Here is a 22,509-nt window from a genome sequence, read left to right as displayed (position 1 = left end):
GAATTTGGTCAAAGCTTAAAAGGATTTTTTTCCATGACCCCAACCATGCCACATTCTCGGTCCAAGTGCGTAGTGAGAAGTTCTGACGGGATCCCCCAACAGGTTTCATGGAATGAGGTCCCTTTTCTTCTCAGATACCTTCTCCTTCGCGGTTCATTTTTTATGCCAAAAAGTCTAATATTTTCAGGAATCTTCTCCCAAAATTCAAAGACTCTTCCCTTACTTCCAGACCCAGAGGCTGGAAAAAAAATCCAAAGATGGCTATCACGCACAGGAACTTCCGAAGCGCCGTCTGACGTTAAACAAGGGACAGGCCTAGCCCCAAATGGTGGTCGATGAAAGAAAAAAAAAAGAAAAAGAAAACCTGACCCAACCACTAGATGGTCGATTAATGCACAGCATGTGAATCCAGAAAGGGATGCATACTGCAAAAGCACTTTGAGTTATCAATATTCACAGCTAAGCAAAAATGTCACAAATTGAATTTCAAGCAGTAATTCTTTCCTATAGAAAAAGAAACATTTACTGCAAGTATTCGCAATCATATTTCGGGAGTCCGCTTTAGGACTTAAGGTGCTAGGGGGTCAAGGTCACAAGATCCGCCAGCAGTATGGGTTCACCTGCCTTAGAATGTCCTGGTGCAGAGGTGCTGAATGGGTTGGTAGCCTTGCGCCCTACACCTGTGACAAAAAGGGGGGCCTCCTAGAAAACAGGCTGCAGAGAGGGACTTGGGGACAAGTCCGGGAGCTTCCAATATTTGGGGCTCAGTTTATGAGGGTCTTGGGAACAGGGGGGCACAGTCTGTGTTTGTGTATCCGGCCGGGGAGCTTGGTTGCAGAGAGTTTGTCGGCTGTTTTTTTTGTCAAAGGCGCTCATGGCTCTTGGCCAGACCTACAGAGGAGGGCAAAACAGGACAGCTGGGCAACTCCCGGTGCTGGCCTCTGCAAAGCAGTCATCCCATGTTGGCTGGTCAGTCTTGGAAGTGTCAGAGTCTGGATAGGACTTTAAATAAACAGTGGTTGCTACAAGGGGTTTGGTACCCCGAGTATTAGTCCCTGGCAGTGCTTGAGGGACCAGACATCTCCAAACTTAGGGGCCCATTAGGATCGCGGACGGACTTGCGTAGGTAGTTCCCTCCAGAGTAGGAGGGAACCTCCGCATGGCCTGCAGAGTTCCCTCCTGTGCAATTAGGATGTGACCGCCACCATGGCGGTCACATCCTCTATTTTTAACATTGCGGCGGGTGCGGCTTCAAGCTGCACCCGCCGCAATGTTAAAAATGCATACATTGCATTTGTATGCAGAAAGCGGCAGGCACCGTGCAGTGCCTGCCGATTACTGCATACAAATGCAGGGCGGTACCATAGGTACCCCCCATGTGCACCCCCCACTCCCCCTTCACTCAGGGGCCCGGCAACGGGCCCCGCAACGGGCCCCTGCAGTGAAGTTCCACATGCTTTTCCACGGCGGAAAACCCGCAGCGGAAAAGCATGTTTTGAAACCCATCCTAATATGGCTGGCGGTGTCTGAGAGACACCGCCACCATATTAGAGCTTTTCGGCCGCGGTTGTAAGCCAACCGCGGCGGAAAAGCAGCGGACTGAAACCAGGACCCACCAGCCATCCTAATGTGGCGGTGGGTCTTTGGTGGGTCCGCAGCGGATTTTCCGATTCCTCCGGGCCAGCGGTGGCTTCCGCCGGCCCAGAGGATGCAGAAAATCCGCTATCCTAATAAGCCCCTTGGTGAGGAGATGAACCAGACCCCCTGGGGCACGGTTACATCATTCTGGGGGGCTGATGCATCGGTGGACCTGGTGTTCAGCAGAACAATGACCTGGACATTGCGATAGGTGTCTGCAGGTTGCAGAAAGTGACTCCTCCACTTCAAGGGATATGCTGGGTGGAACTGTGCCGGGAGGTGAAGAAGTGTGCTCCCACCCCCCTTTGGATATGCTGGGTGGTTGGCAAAGTGCTAGCAGACCTCAGAGACTTTTGGAGGATGCACAGTGCAGGACGAGTCAGGTTGCTATGATTGTCGGGGCAGGAGCTGGCAGGGTTTGGCGCCAAAAGCCCACAGCTGATCCAGTTCTTGCTTCTTTGGCTCATCTTGATCCTTCTTCTTTAGTCCGGTGAATCAGAGATCCTGGTGTCACAGGGCCACCTAACTGAATTTAGTGGGGTTAAGGGGAGTGAAGGGTAGTAACCAATGGACTACTTACCCCTGGGGTCACTACACCCCCTATATGACCACTTCCTGTGGGGAGTGGGTATAACCCTGTCCTAGAGTTCCTAATTTTACCACAATCAGGATTGTGGAATCCTCCTTTTGTGTAGCACATCAGGCAGTCCACCTTAAAGGTGTGACTGGCCTGGTAGTGCAACACGCCTACTTGCATGGCTAATTTCCTGACTGTCCAGGTGCCAAATGGGCCCAAGGGCAGGGGGCGGCATCTCCCAGGTATGGGGGAAGCTGATGTCGCAGATCAAAGGCAACAGAAGCTTTGAAGCCCCTGGCCTTGGTAAGCAGATTCACTAGTCAACCTGCTGGAGAAGTGTAAACACCTCCTACCAGAGCAGGCATTGCTTCTGACCTCTGAGAAGGTGTGCTCTCACCTGGGGGACAGAAACTAGTCTGTGGTGGCAGGCTGAATGATACCAATCAGCCAGCATACTAAGAGGCTGGTAGATGTTTAGAGGGCACCTCTAAGGTGCCATCTCTAGGTGCATGTTTTAATAAATCCACTACTGGCATCAGTATGGATTTATTAAGACCAGGTATTTGATACCAAACACCATAGGTTTCAGTAAAGCCATCATGTAGCTGGGGAACTCTTAATGATGACCTGTGCCCAGTATATGATCTTAAGTTGGTTTCCTTGTTCACTTGTACTATCTAGCAATTGAACTAGACCGCACAGAGGAATATCTGCTCAGGCAGATATGTCCTCGCATGTAATATAATGCACCCTGCCTTAGGGCTATAAGGCCTGCTGTAGGGCATGCAGTGTCTGTGGCCATGGCACACAGGGTGTGTGCCATGTTGTGTTTTCACACTTGTTTGCACCATTTCATGCAGTCAGCAACGGTGTGCTGCATGAGTTTGGTGGTGGGTCATTATGCTGGCACAATACATGCTGCAACCCTTAGGGACTCTCTTTAGTACTCATGTCCTAGGTACCAGAGGCACCATTTACTAGAGACTTACAGAGATGGTGATTGTCTTGCCAACTGGGGAACAGAACAGTTACCTTGGTTTATGGAAAAGGGACTGGCAACCTGGTTAAAAGGAACCCAGTGCAGTTCTGTCAAAATTGCATCAAATAGCAGGCAAAAAGTGGGGTTCACCATGTCAAAAAGGGGCACTTTCCTACAAAGGGGCACTAGCCAATCTAATGCTTTGAGACTTGGCTCAATTAACAAATTCAGGTGGAGAAGGGTTCAGGGATGAGTCCCAGACATCTGGTTCTGTCTTTCTTAGGGAGCAAGAAGTGAAGCGTGTAGAATCCCATGATCCTTTTTCCCAGGTGAACCACCTCTACGGCCCCTTTGTTGAGCAGGGCAAAATCCTCCCCATTAAAGCTTTCTGTGCTCGTTTTAGTGGGCAGGTTATGAGGGGATTCCACAGGGTAGGACAGAAAGGGAAGGTCACAGCCCTTGCAAATTAGCTGACCGAATCACCGTTCCATGATGATCGCTCCCAAATGAAGGAGAGATGGTAAACAATCAGAACCCCAAGAAGTTAGTGGTATAAAGGGGGTGGGGTGCGGCTGTTCAGAGTGGAGTTACAATGGTTTTGAAACAGCATAACCAAAGGAATAGGGTGGGACCTTAACTGGAGCTGCCAATGCTGATCATGGTTTCCCTTAGATCCATGCCTGCACAGAAAGGAGAGGTGGATTTGCGGACCCATTTGGATTGGCTGTGAAAGCTAATGTTGCTGAGAATGTTGTGCCCTGGAGTAGTCTTGAAAGTTCCTGTACTGTAAAAAAATTTCGGTGCAGAGGTCAGGCTTACGAAAGCAGCTTCTGGCAGAATTTTCACTCTTCATCGAAGGACGGGTCCAGGAGTGTGGCTAGAGCATCTTATGAGAAGCCAATTAAATGCAGCCAAACCTGGTGATGCAGTGTGACAGCTGCACCCATGGATCGAGCTTCGTGTCTCGTCTGCAAATGAGGATATGTTTGAAAACATCTAAACAGTAATTGAACAGATCTGAGGAGAACCTCTTCGTATAACAAGGTAGACTGATGACAGTCACTTTTGTCAATTCAAACAGGGTAAGGAAGCAGGGACTCACTAGGCATTTAGAATTACTCTTGCGGAAGGCAAGGCTACCAAAGGCAAAGGATTTTCTGCCCACCTTCTTACAATCTTGATTCGGGGTGGGGAAGAACGGGGGCTTAGAAAATGCATTTGGATTCAACTTAGCATAGGATGCTTCGACCACTAGATATTTTGTTGAAGGGCATGACAACAAAAATGTGTGCATGGATGGCCTGGCTCGAGAACAGTTCCTCCCAGGCACCCAGTAGAAGGTCCAAGAGTGCCTTGGTACAATGCTGTAGAGCTTTTGAAACTGTGGATGAAGGTTGATAGATTTTTGTTAAAATATTAACATTGCCCTCCGCAGAAGTCAGCTGTAACACTTGTATTACCAGAGTGTATGAAGAGATTTCCTCTGAAACAGACTTTCTTACATCCCTGTTTGGGTTTTAGGACATCAGCCAACAAATCATCATGCTCTGTAAGGCCACAGTCTGCATCCGGCATAAAAGGAGCCTTGGGGTCTGACCTAAATCCCTGGGTTGTACCAAGCGCTTATCAAAACAGGCTGGAATTTTCTCTTTTGGCACCGAGAAGTCAACTGACTTAGAGAGCTTTAACAAGGTCATTGAAAGAGCTTCTACAGGTAGGGCCACTGACCGCATCCTAGGCTAAGTTGGGCAAGCCGGCAATGGCTGCTTTGGAGGGCATTGACATTTTGGAGGTGTGGTGGCTGGAGCTAACAAGGCCAGCACGACCACGGGGCAGGCCCAACCTTAGGGAGTGGTAACTGAGCTGTCCTGTAAAGATCCAACAAGACTTCAACCTGCAAAAGGTCGGATCTTGATGTAGGGAATTCCAGTTTACCATTTTTTTAAGAGGTGAACTAGTTTCCTGAAGAGGAAGGGCAATGGGATTCAAAATAATCCTGGGATTGGGACCACTTTCTCAAGGAGGAAGAGTGTTTCTCCTTCCTATGATGTTTTCTAATCTTTTTCTGAGCAGTCCTCTTGGGACCTTCATAGGTTAAGGCCTTCTACAAAAGGGCTTTAAATGGGAAATTTTAGGAGGAGATATTTGACCAAGTCGCTAAGAAATTTCATTAGTGAAGCACAGTAAAGAGGTCAAGATAGAAAGGGTATGGCGTCTTATAGGCTCACTAAGCTCCAGTTAACTCATTTAGCCAAACTATATGGCTGAATACTTTCCAAGAAAGTCCCATATTTTGGGATCTTGTTCTCAGTAAAATATTGAACTGTATTAGTTATTTTTGTATTTGCCGGGTCTTCTTCAGGTGCACATGGTGAAAGCTCTCCTTGTACAATAATATCATGAGAAGAGCACACGAAAACCGGTCCTGTAGTGTTCAGATTAATAAGAATACAGATCCCAGATGTGTTGGTGGTATTAAACAGAGGCATGACACGTCCAACGCTGACAACCCCCCACTCCCCATTATGCGAAACATGCACAACCACATGAAGAATATGAAATGCGTCACCCTCTTTTGTAAGGGTTGTTCACTTCCCCAAGATAGAGCATGCTTGATATCAACAACTTTCAAGATCAGCTTTTTGACTTAAAGTCAATCTGCAAGTCAGTGGACAATGTGGGCAGAGGGTGGTGATTGAATTGCTAATAAATGTGCACTCTGGCCAGAGAGTGATGTGCATCCTAATGTTAATTTTGAAGCACATCTTCAAGTTGGGTTATCTTGAGAGTAGGATTCATTAAAACTCACTGGCTCCTAAACAGGTAGAATACACAGAGTATTTAAACTGGTGTAATGTGCAGCCCTTAAAATTGCTAATGATATAGTAGTCAAGACAAATTCCACATTGATAGGAGGGCTTGACGACACCCTTTTGAAGATTGGTCTATATCTGGGGCAGCTTCTCAGCAAACAATTCCCTGGAAAGGTCAGGCTTAAACATAGAACTCAGTGTGTAATAACGTAGGGAATAGTCTATCATTCAAATGCTATGACCAAATTCCTCAAGAAACACATTGCATCCATTTCATGTGCAAGTGAAAGAAAGCTGGATAAATGCATATTTTTACCTCTCAGATTCAGCCTTTATTTGATCTTCTTTTCTTTCCAATTCTAAGATTTCCTCTTCTGTGTACACAAGTTTGACTCTTTCAACTGCAAGTTCTTGCTCAGCTGCCTTTAGTTGTGCTGTGGTCTTAGCTAGCAGTGCTGATACTGCATCCTAAAAGAGTACAAAATAACACATATTAAATACATGTTATCAGCCCAGAAGTAATTCCAGGTGGGAATTCGTTGACAAGTTGCAAATTGTTTCTACTGGCTCCAGTTGTTGACAATACCTTTCTGTGCGGTAATTTAGTTAAGAAAAAATATTTTTTGAAAATCACCATTTTATACTTAAATAGAAGAATGGATATTTGAAAATTGCCCTTTTGCACTAAAGTGTTTTTCATCACTTTAGGAACTCCTCACTCTACTAACATTTAAATTTTATTTTGCATATCCCACAAACTTCTCTGCTGCTTTGAATTTTATTTTTGACAGTCAAAATTGTAAGGTCACGCTGAGAGTCAGAAACCTTTAAATGCCTTATCCGAAAGAAGACATTTTCCACTTTTGTGGAATCAGCCCCCATTCTCGGTGTACTTCATTAATAATCACCATGTCACCCACACAGTTGAGCCTACAAAAAAGCCCTCTAACTTTAAAACAAAAGATGCAGAAAAATATTGTCATTTGGCTCGCATTATCTTAGGCATGTTTCGCTTTACTCATTCGGCACCTCGAGGGATTATGATTTACGAGTTTAGATTTAAAAGTAGTAGGCATTTATAATGTACGATACAGCGTCCCCAATTATTCATTCCGAATTTTAATAATGCTAGTAAAATAAGTAAAGTAAAATATATGGACCGAGTTGTGTAATATACATCTGTGAAGCCTAATTAAGTTCAGTCCAGGCCTTTGCTTTGCCGAATCAAGAGTGTAGTACCGTATGTCATATGAAACATGGTTTAGCAAAACGTACCACAATCCACAAAATGTAACTGTATTGAGTAAGTGTCCTTCCAGAAAAAGGAAATAATAAAATATTCGCGCAGCTATGAGGTGCCCTAAGCTTCCTTTTTCAGAATAGTTATATTTTTAAGTTTTTGCTAATACAAGTGAATTACAGATCTGATTAAATAGTCATAAGTTAGTTATAGGGATATTTCTTCTCAGTTCACCTGACCGACATGCAACAAACACCTGCTTATCAATAAAAGCCTAGCATTTCTTGGAGTCTGAAGACTACTACATATTAAATAAGTGGACTCAACCAGAAAGTGCAAGTCACAAAGTATAACAACTTGAGGAGAAGAAAAGACAGTTCAGCTAGTTCAGCGCTCTCTAGCAAGATGTACTTGCAACATGGTAGTTACAAATGAATAGCACAGGGCAAACTCAACCTATTTACCTTTTTGAGGCATTGCATTTGGGGGATAGAAACAGGTCTTTACAGTGCTATGAAACTGTGAATCTGTAATAGCAAGCACTATATAAAGAAGTCAAAACAGTAGATCTCACATGAACAAGACAATGAAAATTCGAAGATCTCTGCATGATGTGCATTGCAAACAAGACTAAGCAAAATCTTATTTTTCAAAATGTCTTGAACATTATTATGTAAACTTTTGCTAAATTCTATTTGTTGTATTTCACCTGGAAAAAGAATTCGAAGGTATACCTCAAGTTCGAAAGTCAAGTAAGATACTGTGGTGGGTCTGACTTGTTAAGAGTATGACCCCCCCCAAATATTTTCTGCTTGCTCAGCATTAAGTACGAAAGTTCCTACCCAAACCCTTCCACCCTTGTAAAAAAAGAAAAAAAACAGGCATTTTGCATCCACAAAATTTCTGAATTTCACATACCACAAGCTTCTAGGGAGTCCTTAAAATTCCCTATGAGCCTAATTCTAAACACTCAGCAACTGACTCGCAAATGTGATTATAAGATCATTCCATTACCCCACCTCAACTCAAATTATCAGGGAGTGAGCCTACAATTCATCAATTTTGATACTGTAATAAATCGCAAGAGCAGGAGTTACCGTTTTAAGAGCAGCTGCGCTTTCAGCAGAAGCAATCTGTTCTTCGCATGGACTGCTTTCATTTGTCCTGTTTGGCTCCGCACCGGAAAAGATTTGCACTGGGTACCACTGAAGAGAGATCTCACTGGAACGTTCGTAATCTGCCAAATTAATCTGAGCAATTCCCTAGGAAGGATCAAAGAGGCAACACACAAGATAATCAAACAATTCATTGTACACTCTCATGAAAGAGCCTTGCGTCTCCTTCATGATCACAAGGACAAGATCAGATGTCCTGTGAGAAACACAAGGAACAACGCAGAGTACGTAGTTTTAGAAAAGTTATGCTCTAAAGGAAAGTATCTGAAATGAGTGGGAGTGCTGGATAAAACGAACAAGCGAGAGGGGCAAATTAGACAACTGACAGTTGCCCTTGGATTGAGACAGTACTCTGGTCTAATCGGCATTTCCACAATAAACTGGCAATTGTCTGGAAAATTGTTATGTTGATGCATCTCTAAGATTGTGCCAGATACCACTTTTTCCTGTTTCACAGCTCATTGCGTTTGCAAGCCTATGCAGGACTTGCGTTAACAAAATATTCCTACCTGGCAGCTGACGTCATGTGTAGTGTTGCTGAATCATCATTTAGAGGTAAAACTGAGCACAATGGTTTTATATCTGAGAAGTGTGAAAATACTGTGCCATGAGGTATATTACAATAAGCTGTTGGTGCATGTTAACTCTAAATACTTGACCATGTACTCCCAAAAGGTTCATTTGTATGTTGTCTCTTTGTATTGCATCCCAACCTTCTCTTCTCCTCACGCTCCTAGACGTCACAATGTATAGAAAAGACCTTTTTTGCTAGCTATGTTGTACTGCAAGTATGGAGAGTTAGGGCTTCAAAGAGAACTGTTGTACATACATTCTACCAGGTTGTACACAGGATTAGTGGAGGGGGGAAAATAAAGACAGATGGGGTATCAATGAGTGGGGAACATTTTCCATACACATAAGGTACAACAGTGTTACAATATACATTTACAGAATGGTAGTGGAATTAAAAAAAGGCTACATATACATAATATACATACTTATAGCTAAGTGGCGTGGTAAGATGTAGGAGGGATTACATCAAAGATTAACTGTATAGAGCACATGTGAAATTTTAGAATGCTAAAAAGTTTTAAAGTATAAATATTTATGAAAATCTAAAAACATAATTAACACCCACTAGCCACATACGTGAAATACCGGAGACCTTTTCTTTAGAACAGTGACATACAAGAAGGCAAATTAATAACATTTTTTTTAAAGTACTTGGATTTAATTTTCCCATCAGCAATAGCATGCTAAAAATTAACTGTTACTCACCAGTAGCTCTTCCTGCAGCTGCTGGCCCACAGAACAGATGTACAGTTGCACCGACTTGAGCTTCAGAACACTTGAATTGACAGGGATTTGAAAAACCTCATTAAACGTCAGCTGACTTTGCCAGTCTAGAGCTTTGGAACAGTAAGTGCTGGGTGCACTGGAGTCAAGTGGTGGCAAGTACAGCCTGAGGCGTCTGGAAACCAGAACAAGACCGGAATGGATATGTAGGGTGATTTGTATGGAAGCTGATAAAATTCAGACCGGTCACACAACAGGTTACTTATTCTACATGCATGACGGCAAGAGAGCCCATGAACCCTGAAAGCCCACATGGTTACTAGTCCTATAAAGTGCATTTAGATAAACTAAGGAGGAAGCACAGACTGAGTGGGAGCACAATGCACTATACTCACTCTGCTACCACATACTGTACACTCAAGACCCTGTAACTGCAAGTAAGGTCTCAAGCAACTATGTGCCAAAGGGTCAATTCTCCAAAACATAACTCTGAACAACCAAATGATTAGACAAAATCTTAGAGAGCTTGAATTGCATATAACACAGATACTGTAATGTCAGAAACAGTTTTACATTACCAACATATCTAGGCTGAACCCAGAAAACACAATCGCGTAGACTTTAAATTCCACAAGCAGCACAACAGAAGGAAAAATACATGTTTTTAATGACATTGCAAACAGTTCAATTTTGGATTTCTTCAAGTTTTATTATCATAAAACAAAAAGCAAAATCAGTTGGGACTTGGGTGCATGCAACTTTAAATAATTAGCCACACAAGCAGCACAGTAGCAGGCACTAAACCTAAATCAATACTGTTGTGTGGATACGTGCTGCATAGTGTAATACACAAGAATGAGTGCCCAGGAAAAAATAAACAAGGAATTATATACTTGTTGATAGGACTTTTCCTGGTTTTGCTCAAATGTCCCATTCTTGGCTTACCCAGAGTTCCTACGCAATTGAGGAGTGGGCGTCCGCGAAATTGGCTGAGGCAGAAATGAGTTACTACTCCAAATAATAGTTGATTATATCTTATGAATTTAGTTCCCTCTAAGGCCAGACTTCAAAGCTTCTCAAAAACATTTCTTTGAAGTGGGTGCCTGTTCTATAACTGGAAGCGAGACCAAATGTCAGTAGTCACTGTAGGTAGTTTACAGAGTAATCAGGCTCAGACATGCCCCCAGAAAGTCACTAATGAGATTATAGAAGTGCTGTAGGTGGACAGACAAGTTTCCGTCCCAAACAATCTGAATTTTCACTTGAAGTAAGTACATTTTTGGGATAAAAACAATCTTTTGACAGTGGGGGTCTGAGAAACGTTTATGCTAAACCAACATTTGTCTTTGACCACAACCAATATAAAAATACAGGCTGTTTTTGGTACAATTTAAGTTAAAACACAGCATGTGCCAGCAGGTACAAGTTCTTAACGTTGAATGATGTATTAAAGTTCAAAAGTGTGCACTATGTGGAAAACGTTTAAGAAGCCTTCAGATTAATGCAGGACAGAGATAAATTAAAGATATGGTGGAGATCACAGCCTTCAAAAGACTACGGGTGAAGGTTTTCTGGATAATTACTAATGCAAACAACAAAATGGCAACCAGAAATGCAATTTTTTAAGTCATCAGTGAATTATTACCTTAGGTTCAATGGAGGTCCAAGTCAATAAATTCAATATTCAACTGTGGGGATGTGAATATGTCACTTGATAAGATTAATTCAAAGTATTTAATATAGAACAGGCCTTAGCTCCAAAGAAGAGCTGAATGATTCAGGGAGATCCAGTATTTTAGCACTTCAAGCATAAAGTGATTTTTGTCGAACCGCATAGTATCAACTAATATCATGAAGGTCTTTCTATATGGACTCCACCTCAGAATCAAATCAGAAGAAGACTTGGGAACTGCTCATTTCGCTTGAATTACATGATCTACTATTAAAGATTTCAGGCAAAAATGTAAGCTAATTTATAGACAATTATTCTGTAAATGAGACAACCATCTTTTTTCAAATGCTCCATCATCACAGATAGGGTTCCATCATTTGTATCCCTTCAGTGTGATGTGGTTTGCATACTTTGAAAATACTGAAGCTTTAAGTGTGGTCAATATATAAGAAAACCAACCAAAACAAAGTAAACAATTGGTGCTGCTGAAATTAAGGTTTTTCTGCTGAGGACACAGCCGCTTCATAGGTAAGTGCCAAAATAAAGGAGATGCCCCACATGTGCATTTTTTAAGGATATAATTTGGTACACATAGGTCTAAGAAAAGAGCAAGATTCTGGGAATTCAACAATGGGGGTCGGTCACATGTTCTTATGTGCCATATGGCAAGGCCAGTACACCCATCATTGTTTCAACTTGGACATCTTGCTGATTTCCCAAACTGTACATTTGTCTATCTGTGAAGGTCACTGTTTAATTGCTTATTTATATGCGCAGCAGGTTACTTTTTCCAGCTACATGCTACTGCCCCAGTAGGTACCCAAAAACTTTTCTTTAAATATGACTGAGTTGGCCCTACAATTTGCTCGCACCATTTTTGATCAAATATGGGGTCTTATGTATCATACAACTGTAACAGACTGTTAGACCTGTCAACTTTAGGGTAGGCTTCCCCAAACATTTTGCTTACTCACATTCGGTTATTGAAATTCGTTTTGCACTTTACCACTGCTAACCAGTGCTAAAGTGCTTATATTCTCACCTTAAAACATGGTAAAATTGGCCCACGCCTAATTGGCACATTTAATTGAATGTACTTAATTGGCGCAACACGCAGTGACGTAACAAAACATGAGGGACCCCCCATGCAAAGTACATGAAGGATCCTCCGCCCTCCCCCCCCAACCAACCCTCTAACCCCGGACCCAGTCAGGAGTTCTCAGGCCAGGGGCCCACCGCCCATGTAGTACCAACACAATCAGTGTATTGTGCTGAGGGGGGCCCCCTGAAGCTTGGTGGGCCCCCACATCACAAGGGCTAATGTTACGCCACTGACGTACCCAGAGCCTGTAAATTAAATGCTACTAGTGGACCTGCAGCAGTTATTGTGCCACTCACTTAAGTAGTCTTTTTTTTAAAAGGTCTTGGGCCTCTAATTACAGCCTGTGTGCAGTTTTAAACTGCCAATTTTACTTGGCAACATAAACCTTTTGTCAGGCATAAAACTCCCTTTTTAATACAAATTAGTCACCCCTAAGGTAGACCTAAACAGTCCTCAGGGCATGATGCATAAGTTTTACATGTCCTGGTAGTGAAAAACTCCCAAATGTATTGTTCAATACTGTGAGGTCTACCTTTCTCATAGTAGAACACTGGGTTACCTTACCGCATTTAATAAGTGATAGCTTTTGTTTGGGAACAGGTAGAAATGTCATTTTTGGTCTCTAAGTAAATGTAATTAAAATTATGTTTAATGGCACAGCCGGACTTTAAACCACAGAGTCACAGCCTGTGTCCTGGGTTACTTAACTGTGATTAGAGTGGCAGTTGGCCTTTGTGTTCTCCTCCCAGACAGTGAGGCAAAGACGGACTAGGTGTTGGCACGATGGGAGGGGACGGAGCTGTTCCCTGCCCCAGTTACAAATCAAAGGAGCTGCCTTAGAACACTCAAAGAACTTCACATCAGTCCTTTGCTAGAGCCAGGTATAGATAATGGACCCTCAGACAACCTCTTCAGTACACTCCTTCACCTGTGGAAGAATTCAGAAGGAATGCCTTATATTTCAGAGGACTGCCCTGCTGCTTGTGGGTTGCCTCGTTTCACAGAGGACTGCCCTGCCACTCGAAGCCTTTCTTGCTTCTCGGAGGACAGGCCTGCAGCTACAGAGGACAGCCCTGCTGCTTGAGGCCTGCCTTCTTCAGAGGACTATTATGCCGCTTGAGGCTTGAGTTTTTCTTCAGAGGACCACCCTGCTGCTTGAGGCCTGCCTCGCTGCTTTAAGGAGAGAGAACTTTCTCTTTGAACCCAGGATTACCAGAGTGACTCCAAGGGTCAGATGGTTCATCTCCTGTCTGAGCTACAGGGACACAACAAGCTTCAGCTGACTCCCTACAACAGATCCTGCCTAGTTCTGCCACTGTACCTGCCTGAGCCCTGCTTGCCCCTGCTGGAGTGAGTTCCTGATCCCCAGGAAGTGCGTCCCCATGTCTGTGACTGGCATCAGTTGAACCCCTCCTGTGAAATCCTCAAGTTTTGAACTCTGCTCACCAGACTTTGACAAAGTCAGTTTTTCAGACTGACTAACCTGGTTCCTGTATCTAGTCCGCACTCCATTAAGGTCAGCCTGAACTTGTGAATTTGTCGTGGTTTAGTTCGACCAGATGCCCGCAGTTAGTTATTTCTGCTTCTTGGTGCTATTTTTACTTAAACCTTTATATCTCCGTTTCTACTGACTGGACTTTTTTCGCTTTGACCTCAAATTTTTTATTACATTATAATTTGTTTTTCTAAATTGGTGTGCGAATATTCTTGTGTTTAGTTTTTACTTATTTAATGATGGAGTGCTGAATAAATTCTTCATACACTGCCTCTAAGTTAAGCCTGATTGCATTTGTCCCAAGTTACCAGAGGGTAAAGCACAGGATAATTTTGTTACAGTTGTGATTTATCCTAACAAAGATAGTTGCTGTTGCTTGATGAAGGTTAACACCCCCTCAAACAATAACCTGATTTCTTATACATACAATGCAAAATAGTACCTAAGGGTGCGATAAGATGCACACGTCATTCCATGGGGACCTATAGAGTTTGGCCTGGCTTTTGCCAGGCCTTCAGCCCTAGACAGTTTATTTGATTCAAATGGCATGCCAGGTTTCTCAAGCTGATGGGCCACAGCAGAAAAGGCACATGTTGCCAAGGCGGTTAGAGCTAGACAATCTACATGTAAAATATAAAAGAATAAGCTGGTATCTGGTAGAGACATATTCTAGTTGTAGATTCCTTATCTTGTGAATTCCCCCTAGGTGTAAGTCTGGATCTGGAGATTTTTCATCAGCAGTACCCCTGCACGTCGGTCGGCTCCGTGCCAGTCGCGTGAACTATATAGACGCCGCTCAAACTCGCTGATGTCAGATTTTAACACGACTAAGAGCATAGCCATGTAAGACACTGACTACTGGTGCATCAAAACTAGGGCCCTTTAAGGAAGTCTTTATCCCTAGACATCAGTCTCCAAAACGGGGAGGATGGGTGGGGTGGTAGGAAATCTACAACTAGAATATGTCTCTACCAGATACATAGTTACCAGAGGTAAGTAACTTATTCATCTGATAGAGACTCTAGTTGTAGATTCCTTACCTTCTGAATAGATGCTCCAGCAATACCAACCCCGAAGGAGGGTCTGTGAACCAAGATCACGCGAGGAAGTCCTGGAGGACCGAATGGGCAAAGTACCCGTCCCTCCGGAATTGGCTGTCCTTGCAGTAGTGTCTGGTAAACATGTGCAGGGATGCCTTTTGTTGCTGCCTGACAGACATCCAGGACTGGGACTCTGCGTGCTAACAGTGGTTGCAGTTGTTGCTCTAGTAGAGTGAGCACGTAACCCTACAGGAGGTTTCTTCTTTACCAATTTGATGCATAGAACAACTCATCGAGAGATGGTCCTTTTTAGTTGTGCCCAACCTTTCTTCGCACCCACATAGCCAATGAAGAGTTCATCATTCCCCCGGAAGTCTTTGGTAAGGTCAAGATAAAACGACAATACACGTTTTGGGTCCAGGCGGTGGAGTCTCTCATCCTCCTTGGAAGGATGTGGGGGTGGGTAAAAGGTGGGTAAAGAAATGGATTGTCCCACATTAAAGGGCATGACCACCTTAGGAAGGAAAAAGGCTTTTGTTCGAAGTACCACTTTATTTGGATGAATAGACAAATAGGGAGGTTTGGAAGAGAGAGCCTGTAGCTCGCTAACTCTGTGAGCAGTGATGAAGGCTAGAAGGAAAGCAGTCCTAAGGGTGAGATGTTTGAGAGGACAATTATAAAGAGGCTTGAAGGGAGTACACATAAGGAAAGGCAAAACCAAATTTCAATCCCAATGAGGCATTATGACAGGAGAAGGAGGAAACAAGTGAGTAAGGCCCTTAAGGAATCTGTTCACAATTGGAGATTTGAACAAAGAAGGCTGATCTGGAAGTTTCAGAAAGGCAGACATAGCCGAAAGATAACCGTTAAGGGTGCCCAAAGCAGAACCCTGCTGGGCCAAAGAAAGTATGTACAATAAAACCTCTGAAAAAGGGGCAGAAAGAGGATCAACATCCTTTGCTGTGAACCATGCCACAAATGTGTTCCATCTACAGGTGTGTACTGTTCTAGTAGAGGGACCACTGACTGACAAGATGACATCGCAGACTTCAGGTGGATGGTCGAAAGCTGTCGACTGTCGCCGCTCAATCTCCACACAAGGAGGTGGAGGCTGGACAGGTTTGGGTGAAGAACCGTCCCCTGTTGCTGCAACAGAAGATCCTCCCGAAAGTCACACTGATCAGAGAATCGATGGCCAGGCTCAGAAGGTTGGAATACCAGACTCTTCGTGCCCAATCCGAAGTCACAAGAATGACTTGAGCCCAGTCGGGCTTGATCTTCTTGAGTACTCTGGGCAGAAGTGTCATAGGAGGAAAGTCATAGAGGCGGCTGAAGCTCCACTCGTGACGAAAAGCGTCGCAGAGAGAGTGCCGTCTTGGAAACTTCAATGCACAATACTGCTGACACTGCTGAAAGAGACCTTGCGCCACCTTCAGATGGATATGCCATTCGGGATCGACCAGGCACCAATGGCTGAGTTTGTTGACTGATGTTCCAGTCCTGTCCAGAGGCAGAGAGCCTCCTGACATAGGGTCCACGATCCCACCCCGCCCTGCCTGTTGCTGTACCACGTGGCAGTGGTGTTGTCGGTAAACACCTGTACCACCTTCCCTTTGAGAGAGGAATGTAATTCCTTCAATGCCAGTCTGATTGCTCGGAGCTCCAAAAGGTTAGCCCGAACTCCGCCGGAGACCATACGCCTCTGATCTCCGCCTCTCCCAGGTGGCCGCATCATCCCAGGAGTGCTGCATCCGTCACCACCGTCTGATCTGGATGGGGAATGGAGAGGGATCGGTCTCTTACCCAATCTTGGTTTGTTAGCCACCACAGCAGTTGGTGCGGAGTTCCCGCCGAGATCTGGACATAGTCGGAAAGATTTCCCAGATGCTGTACCCATCGGAACTTCAGGTCCCACGGCAGAGCCCACAAACGCTATATGGCATGCTTAACCTGCAGAAGGCCATGAGGTCCAGCAGCCTCAGAGTCATTCTCACCGAAATCCGGGATAGAGGCTGAAACTTCAGGACCATAGTCCAAATACCCCAGACTTGCTGCTCAAGAGGATAGGCCCGAAACTGCACTGTGTCCAGAATCGCTCTGATGAAAGGAGCGTTAGAGAGGTAATCAGGTGTGACTTCAGCAGTTGATGGTGAACCCCAGCGAGTGCAGGAGGTCCGCCGTAGTCTGGAGGTGGGAGAGGAAAGCCTGGGGTTAGCCCGCCTTCAGCAGCCAATGGTCGAGATAGGGAAAGACTGGAACCCCTGATATGAGCAGATGAGCTGCGACCACCGCCATCACTTTTGTGAACACCCGAGGGGCAGTGGTAAGACCAAAGGCAAGCACGGTAAACTAAAAGTGCTTGTGGCCCACCATGAACCAGAAGTAATGTCTGTGGGCTGGCAGGATGGGGATATGGATATAAGTTTCCTGCAAGTCCAATGCTAACTTCCAGTCTCCTGGGTCGAGGGCAGACAGGACCTGGGCCAAAGTGAGAATTTTTAATTTCTCCTTCCGGAGGAAGAAGTTAAAGGTCCGGAGGTAGGACGCTGGCTTTTGTCCTTACTGGGAACCAGAAAGTAGCGGGAATAACAAGCATGTCCTACTTCTGTCTCAGGGACATTCTCTATGGCCCCTCTTGGCCAAGGGAGCCGTAACTTTCTTACGGAGAAGTGGCAAGTGATCCTCCGATATGCGATCGTAAGAATGTGACATGGAGGGAAGAGTAGCCCAAAGCCAGAACCCACTTGTCCGACATTATGGACTGCCAGCGGAGGAGATGATGGTGATACCAGCCTCCGACTGGCTGATGATGGACCTGAAACGCCAGACTAGGAAGGTTTGGAGGCAGTGGCGGGGAGTGTCCAACGTCCACGGCCATGCAAAGGCTGGACAGCCTGCATGACTCGGCAGCTGGTCTTGACAGGACGTAGCTCGGCGCCCCTTCCAGAGCCACGAAAAGCAGACTGAGGGGAATGGGTGGTAGCTGTGAGGCCGAAGATCTGGCTGCAGCCTGAGATCCCTTGAAGTGCTTTAACACCAGGTCTGCCTTGTCGCCGAAAAGGAGAGTGCCGTCAAAGGGCATGTCCATCAGGGTAGATTCGACATACCCTGAAAAGCCAGAAGTCCTCAACCAGGCGTACTGTCATAATGCTACTGACGAGGCAACCGTTTTGCCCAGTGAGTAGGTGGTGTCCAGTCCACAACGGATCGTGGAATTAGCTGCGTCTCTCCTGTCCCCGACTGCCTGGAAGAGAACGGCCCGGGCCTCTTCGAGGCACTGAGGAAGCACCTACTCAACCATATCCCAGATGGTATAGGTGTATCGGCCCAAGAGGGAAGCGGTATTCACCAACCGCAATGCTAAGATGGACGAAGAAAACATCCTCTTCCCAAGATGCTCCAGCTTCTTGGATTCCCTATTGGCGGGTGCAGAAGGGAATGTGCCTATTGAAGATGAGGCTTGGACAACCAAGCTCTCAGGGGAAGGATTTTGCGCAAGGACCGCTGGGCCGCCCGGAGTGGGGCGGTGGCGAGGGGTGATTGTCCTGTTCACAGGAGCCTCTGTGCTGGGCTTGGACCAAGTGCCCAGAAGGACATCAGTGGGGGCTTCATAAAAGGGGTTCAGAAGTAGAAGCCGCAGGCTGAAGCACCTCTGTCAGGAGGTTAGTCCTGACCCACCGAAGGGAGCTCGAGGCCAAGGATCACGGCTGCCCCCCTTCTCATTAACACTGCGTACGAAGTCTCCTCCTCTGTAGCTACGGTAGGTAGAGAAAGCAAACCAGTGTCAGGGGAAGTGTCCAAACCACCGACCTCACCCAGGTCCATCCGCCAGTCCATAGGGTCATCAAGCTTGTCAGTTAAAGGGTTCAGCAGCCCCTCCCAATCCTCTTCAACACCAGCTGGCCCAAAATCAGCACCAGGGATGAACAAAGGAACAAAAGTCCCTTCGGGCATGTAGGAACGATATCAGTCCGGTTCAGTGTCCATGTCGGGGATGAGGATGGGGTCCACGCCGACTGAGGGTACGGTAGACATCGGGAGCGTTGTCACTGGGATCGGCGTCAGGGAAGGTCGAGTTGGATAAATAGATGCCAGACCGGATCCAACAACAAATCTGAAGTGGGCCTGCCGAAGACACTGGCTCCGCGGGGCCAGAAGGTGCTCCAGAGGAGCCAGGCGGCTCAAAGGTGAGATGCAGGTCCTCATAAAATGTTGACAATTGGGCAGATGTTCCAGCTCCTTAAAAGGTAGGGAGGCACTGAGTCGTCTCAGAAAGAGGCTCAGAGGACAGAGGCCTAGAGCAACGACGCTCTGTACCGTTGGCCGACGGACAGGGTGAAGTTGAAGAACACTTATACTTCTTCTAATTTTCCTTGTGCTTACCTGAGTGCCCTGACGATTTTGAATGGATGAAGTGTGTGGGTCCCTGGCCATCCTCAGGACCTTCCTCTCGAACGAGAACGGAAGGGAGGCGGAGCCCAGCACCAAGCCTCCAACAGCTTTCAGAACTGCTCCTGCAAAGCCTTCGGATTCATGGCCCGGAACTCGGACCACAACTTTGAGTCATGGTTGTGCTCCAAGCAGCAGAGGCACACATGGTGGGAACCAGTCACAGACATCATCCAATGACAGGATCCACAGGGCTTGAAGCTGGTCCTACGTCGACACACCAGGAGTCATGAAAAAGGTAAAACAATGTTACCCAAAAAACCTCTAAGGGGTAGCTCTCTCCAGATCTGCACTTAGCCTGGCCCAGAAAAAGAAAGAACTGACATCAGCATGCCCGGGTGGCGCCTACATAGGTCCCGCAAAGTCATTTCCGGCATGCACAACGCAGATGTTGGATGAAGAGCCGACCGATGCAGTCTACCGACACGCAGGGGTACTTCGGATGAAAAATCTCCGGAGACAGACTTACACCTAGGGGGAATTCAAAAGGTAAGGAATTTACAACTAGAATATGTCTAGAGATTTATTTATTTATTTATTCAAAGTTTTATATAGCGCGGACAAGATCTTTGCAGATATCAGAGCGCTTTACAGAAATAGGTGTAGGGGCAACAGGAGGGTGATTAAATCCACTATTGGGTACAATATGGTAGCATAGTAGAATAGGATAGCAGCAAGTACATATATATTCCTGAAGGTAGGCAACGTATTCTTCAATTATATAATTTTCTAGGTATCTGTTTGTTTTGAATTATCCTTTTATATTTTACATGTAGATTGTCTGGCTCCGGATTCAGACTGACGCCTGGGGGAAATTCACAAGGTAAGGAATCTATAACTAGAGTCTCTATCAGAATATGGTCCTGCTTTCTGAATGGATGTGAACAGTGATTCACTTTTTGTTAAGTGAGTAGTGTAGAAACTTTTTTTTTTTATTAAGCATTCACACCACACTGCACTATCCACAATTATATTATTGCTTAACAGATTGAGTCGCTCAGGTTAGTGGCTCTGACTTTCGGTTTAACGATTGTTAAAAGTATCAGCGTAGACTACCGGCTTCCAACACAGTACACGTTATTCTAATTACCATTCACATCCTTTTGATATACATAACAATTGCTGTCTATTATTACCAAACCACATACTGTCTGATGCCACATATAGTACTTTGGCAAATGTGTTTTAGCCTACTCAGCGTAAATGGTACATGTTTTTTGCCTAAAGGAGGAATGATTAGATTGAATCCATATTCCAGACTTGAGTCTTCGTGACAGCAACAATGTCAAAGAAGTGGAATCCATTGGACTTTGGACTTATCCAGAGTGCAATACCCTCAGCTTGATTTAACAAGATTTTAACATCTTTATTCAACTTTGACTAGAGAATAAAAGCACTAGCATATCTGGACTCTACCCGCCTCTTTGTATCTAACCTTCCAATCGTGGGGCAACACATACTTTGGAACAGCATGGGAATGCCAGGACAATGCTGCAGGACGCCATGGAGGACCTGCATATGGTGGATTTGTGGAGAGTGCGTAACCCAGGGGTGGCAACAGCAACACACATACACGCGGCGAACAACAGTTGGTCCAGGCTGGACTACTGGCTGGGTACGCAAGAAATACTTTCATGGGTTGTAGATATCAAACACTTACCACGAACACTGTCCGACCACAACCCGGTGATGCTGGAGGTTGTTATCCCACAATATGACCCACCACCCTTCACTTGGCGCTTCAATGCAGCTGCGTTGCAAGATCCTGTATACGTCACCACCATACATAAGGCAATAGTAGATTACTTTGACCTAAACGGCCCGACAACTGAGGACCCAGGTTTGTTATGGGAGGCCTTTAAGGCTACGATTAGGGGAGTCTGCATTAGTACAACCTCAGGCATCCTCAGAGATATCCGACAGCAACTGCACACACGCGAGACGGCCATTCAAGCACTGGAACAGACATACACCCAGACAGGAGACACTAAAGTACTGGGGGACATTCAAACGCTACTGACGGAACATAACAAATTTACAACAGACGAGCTAAAGTATGTAACTAAGCGGGCAACTGCTAGGCGTTATGGTGAGGGGGGCAGGCCGGGCAGGGAACTGGCCGCTAAAATATGCTCAGGTAAACCACCACAAAATATAGCGTCTATTTGTACTGAAACCGGAGAGGTGATTACGGATGTCAAGGGGATACTAAAAGAATTTATGAACTCGTATGGCACACTCTATAAGGCACGCCCGTCACCATCACAGGCTGATTTACTGAAGTATATGGAGGATATAGAAATGGCGTGGCTAGCAGATGGGCATAGGAAATACTTAGAGCGCCCTATAACAGTAGAAGAAGTTACAGACACCATTAGGCGTTTACCTAATAACAAGGCGCCGGGGCCGGATGGCTTCGTAACGGAATTTTATAAAACGTATGCTGACTTACTCGCCCCGCACTTAGTGCAACTATATTGGGCGGCACATGAAGCCCAGACGCTACCGGCATCTTTGAGGGAAGCCTTGCTCATCGCATTGCTGAAACCGGGCAAGGAGGAAGACAAATGTGACTCGTACCGCCCCCTTTCGCTGTTAAATGTGGATACAAAAATCATAGCTAGTCTGCTGGCAGATAGGTTGAAACCGCTTATGCCGTTGTTAATAAGGCCTGATCAATCCGGATTCATCCCTGATAGGGCCACCACGCATAACACCCGCACATTGTTTGCATTGGCGCACTATCTGGCTCCGGAGACGAAGGCTGTGGCAGTGTTGCTTGACGCTGCTAAGGCGTTTGACACTATTGGCTGGCCCTTTATCCAAGCAGTACTGGTGCGTATGGGATTTCCGCTGATCTTTCTGGGATGGGTATCGATGCTATACACAAACTTAACTGCACGCATCAGAGTGAACAGGTACATCTCGGAACCCATTCAAATATGCAGGGGTACCCGGCAGGGGTGCCCACTCTCACCGATGCCCTTCGCGTTAATCGTGGAGCCGCTGGCCTGTAAAATCCGGCAACACCAT

At 45.4% G+C, this 22,509-nt stretch overlaps 1 protein-coding gene across 1 annotated transcript in view; it reads right to left on the bottom strand.

The window, feature by feature from the left end:
• The window catches only part of WWC3 (WWC family member 3), a 638,290-nt gene that overhangs the window by 124,349 nt on the left and 491,432 nt on the right, over positions 1-22,509 (bottom strand). Inside the window, exons 15-17 of the mRNA XM_086934786.1 lie at positions 9,701-9,893; positions 8,345-8,509; positions 6,324-6,475 (exon numbers count right to left, since the gene is read on the bottom strand). Coding sequence (XP_086790912.1) covers positions 6,324-6,475; positions 8,345-8,509; positions 9,701-9,893 — 510 coding nt within the window. The remainder of the gene's footprint in view (positions 1-6,323; positions 6,476-8,344; positions 8,510-9,700; positions 9,894-22,509) is intronic.

Source organism: Lissotriton vulgaris, chromosome 8, assembly GCF_964263255.1.
Source record: "Lissotriton vulgaris chromosome 8, aLisVul1.2, whole genome shotgun sequence".
Lineage (NCBI taxonomy): Eukaryota > Metazoa > Chordata > Amphibia > Caudata > Salamandridae > Lissotriton > Lissotriton vulgaris.
The sequence above is the reverse complement of the archived record's forward strand: the minus strand, read 5'-3'. Positions and strand labels throughout refer to the sequence as shown.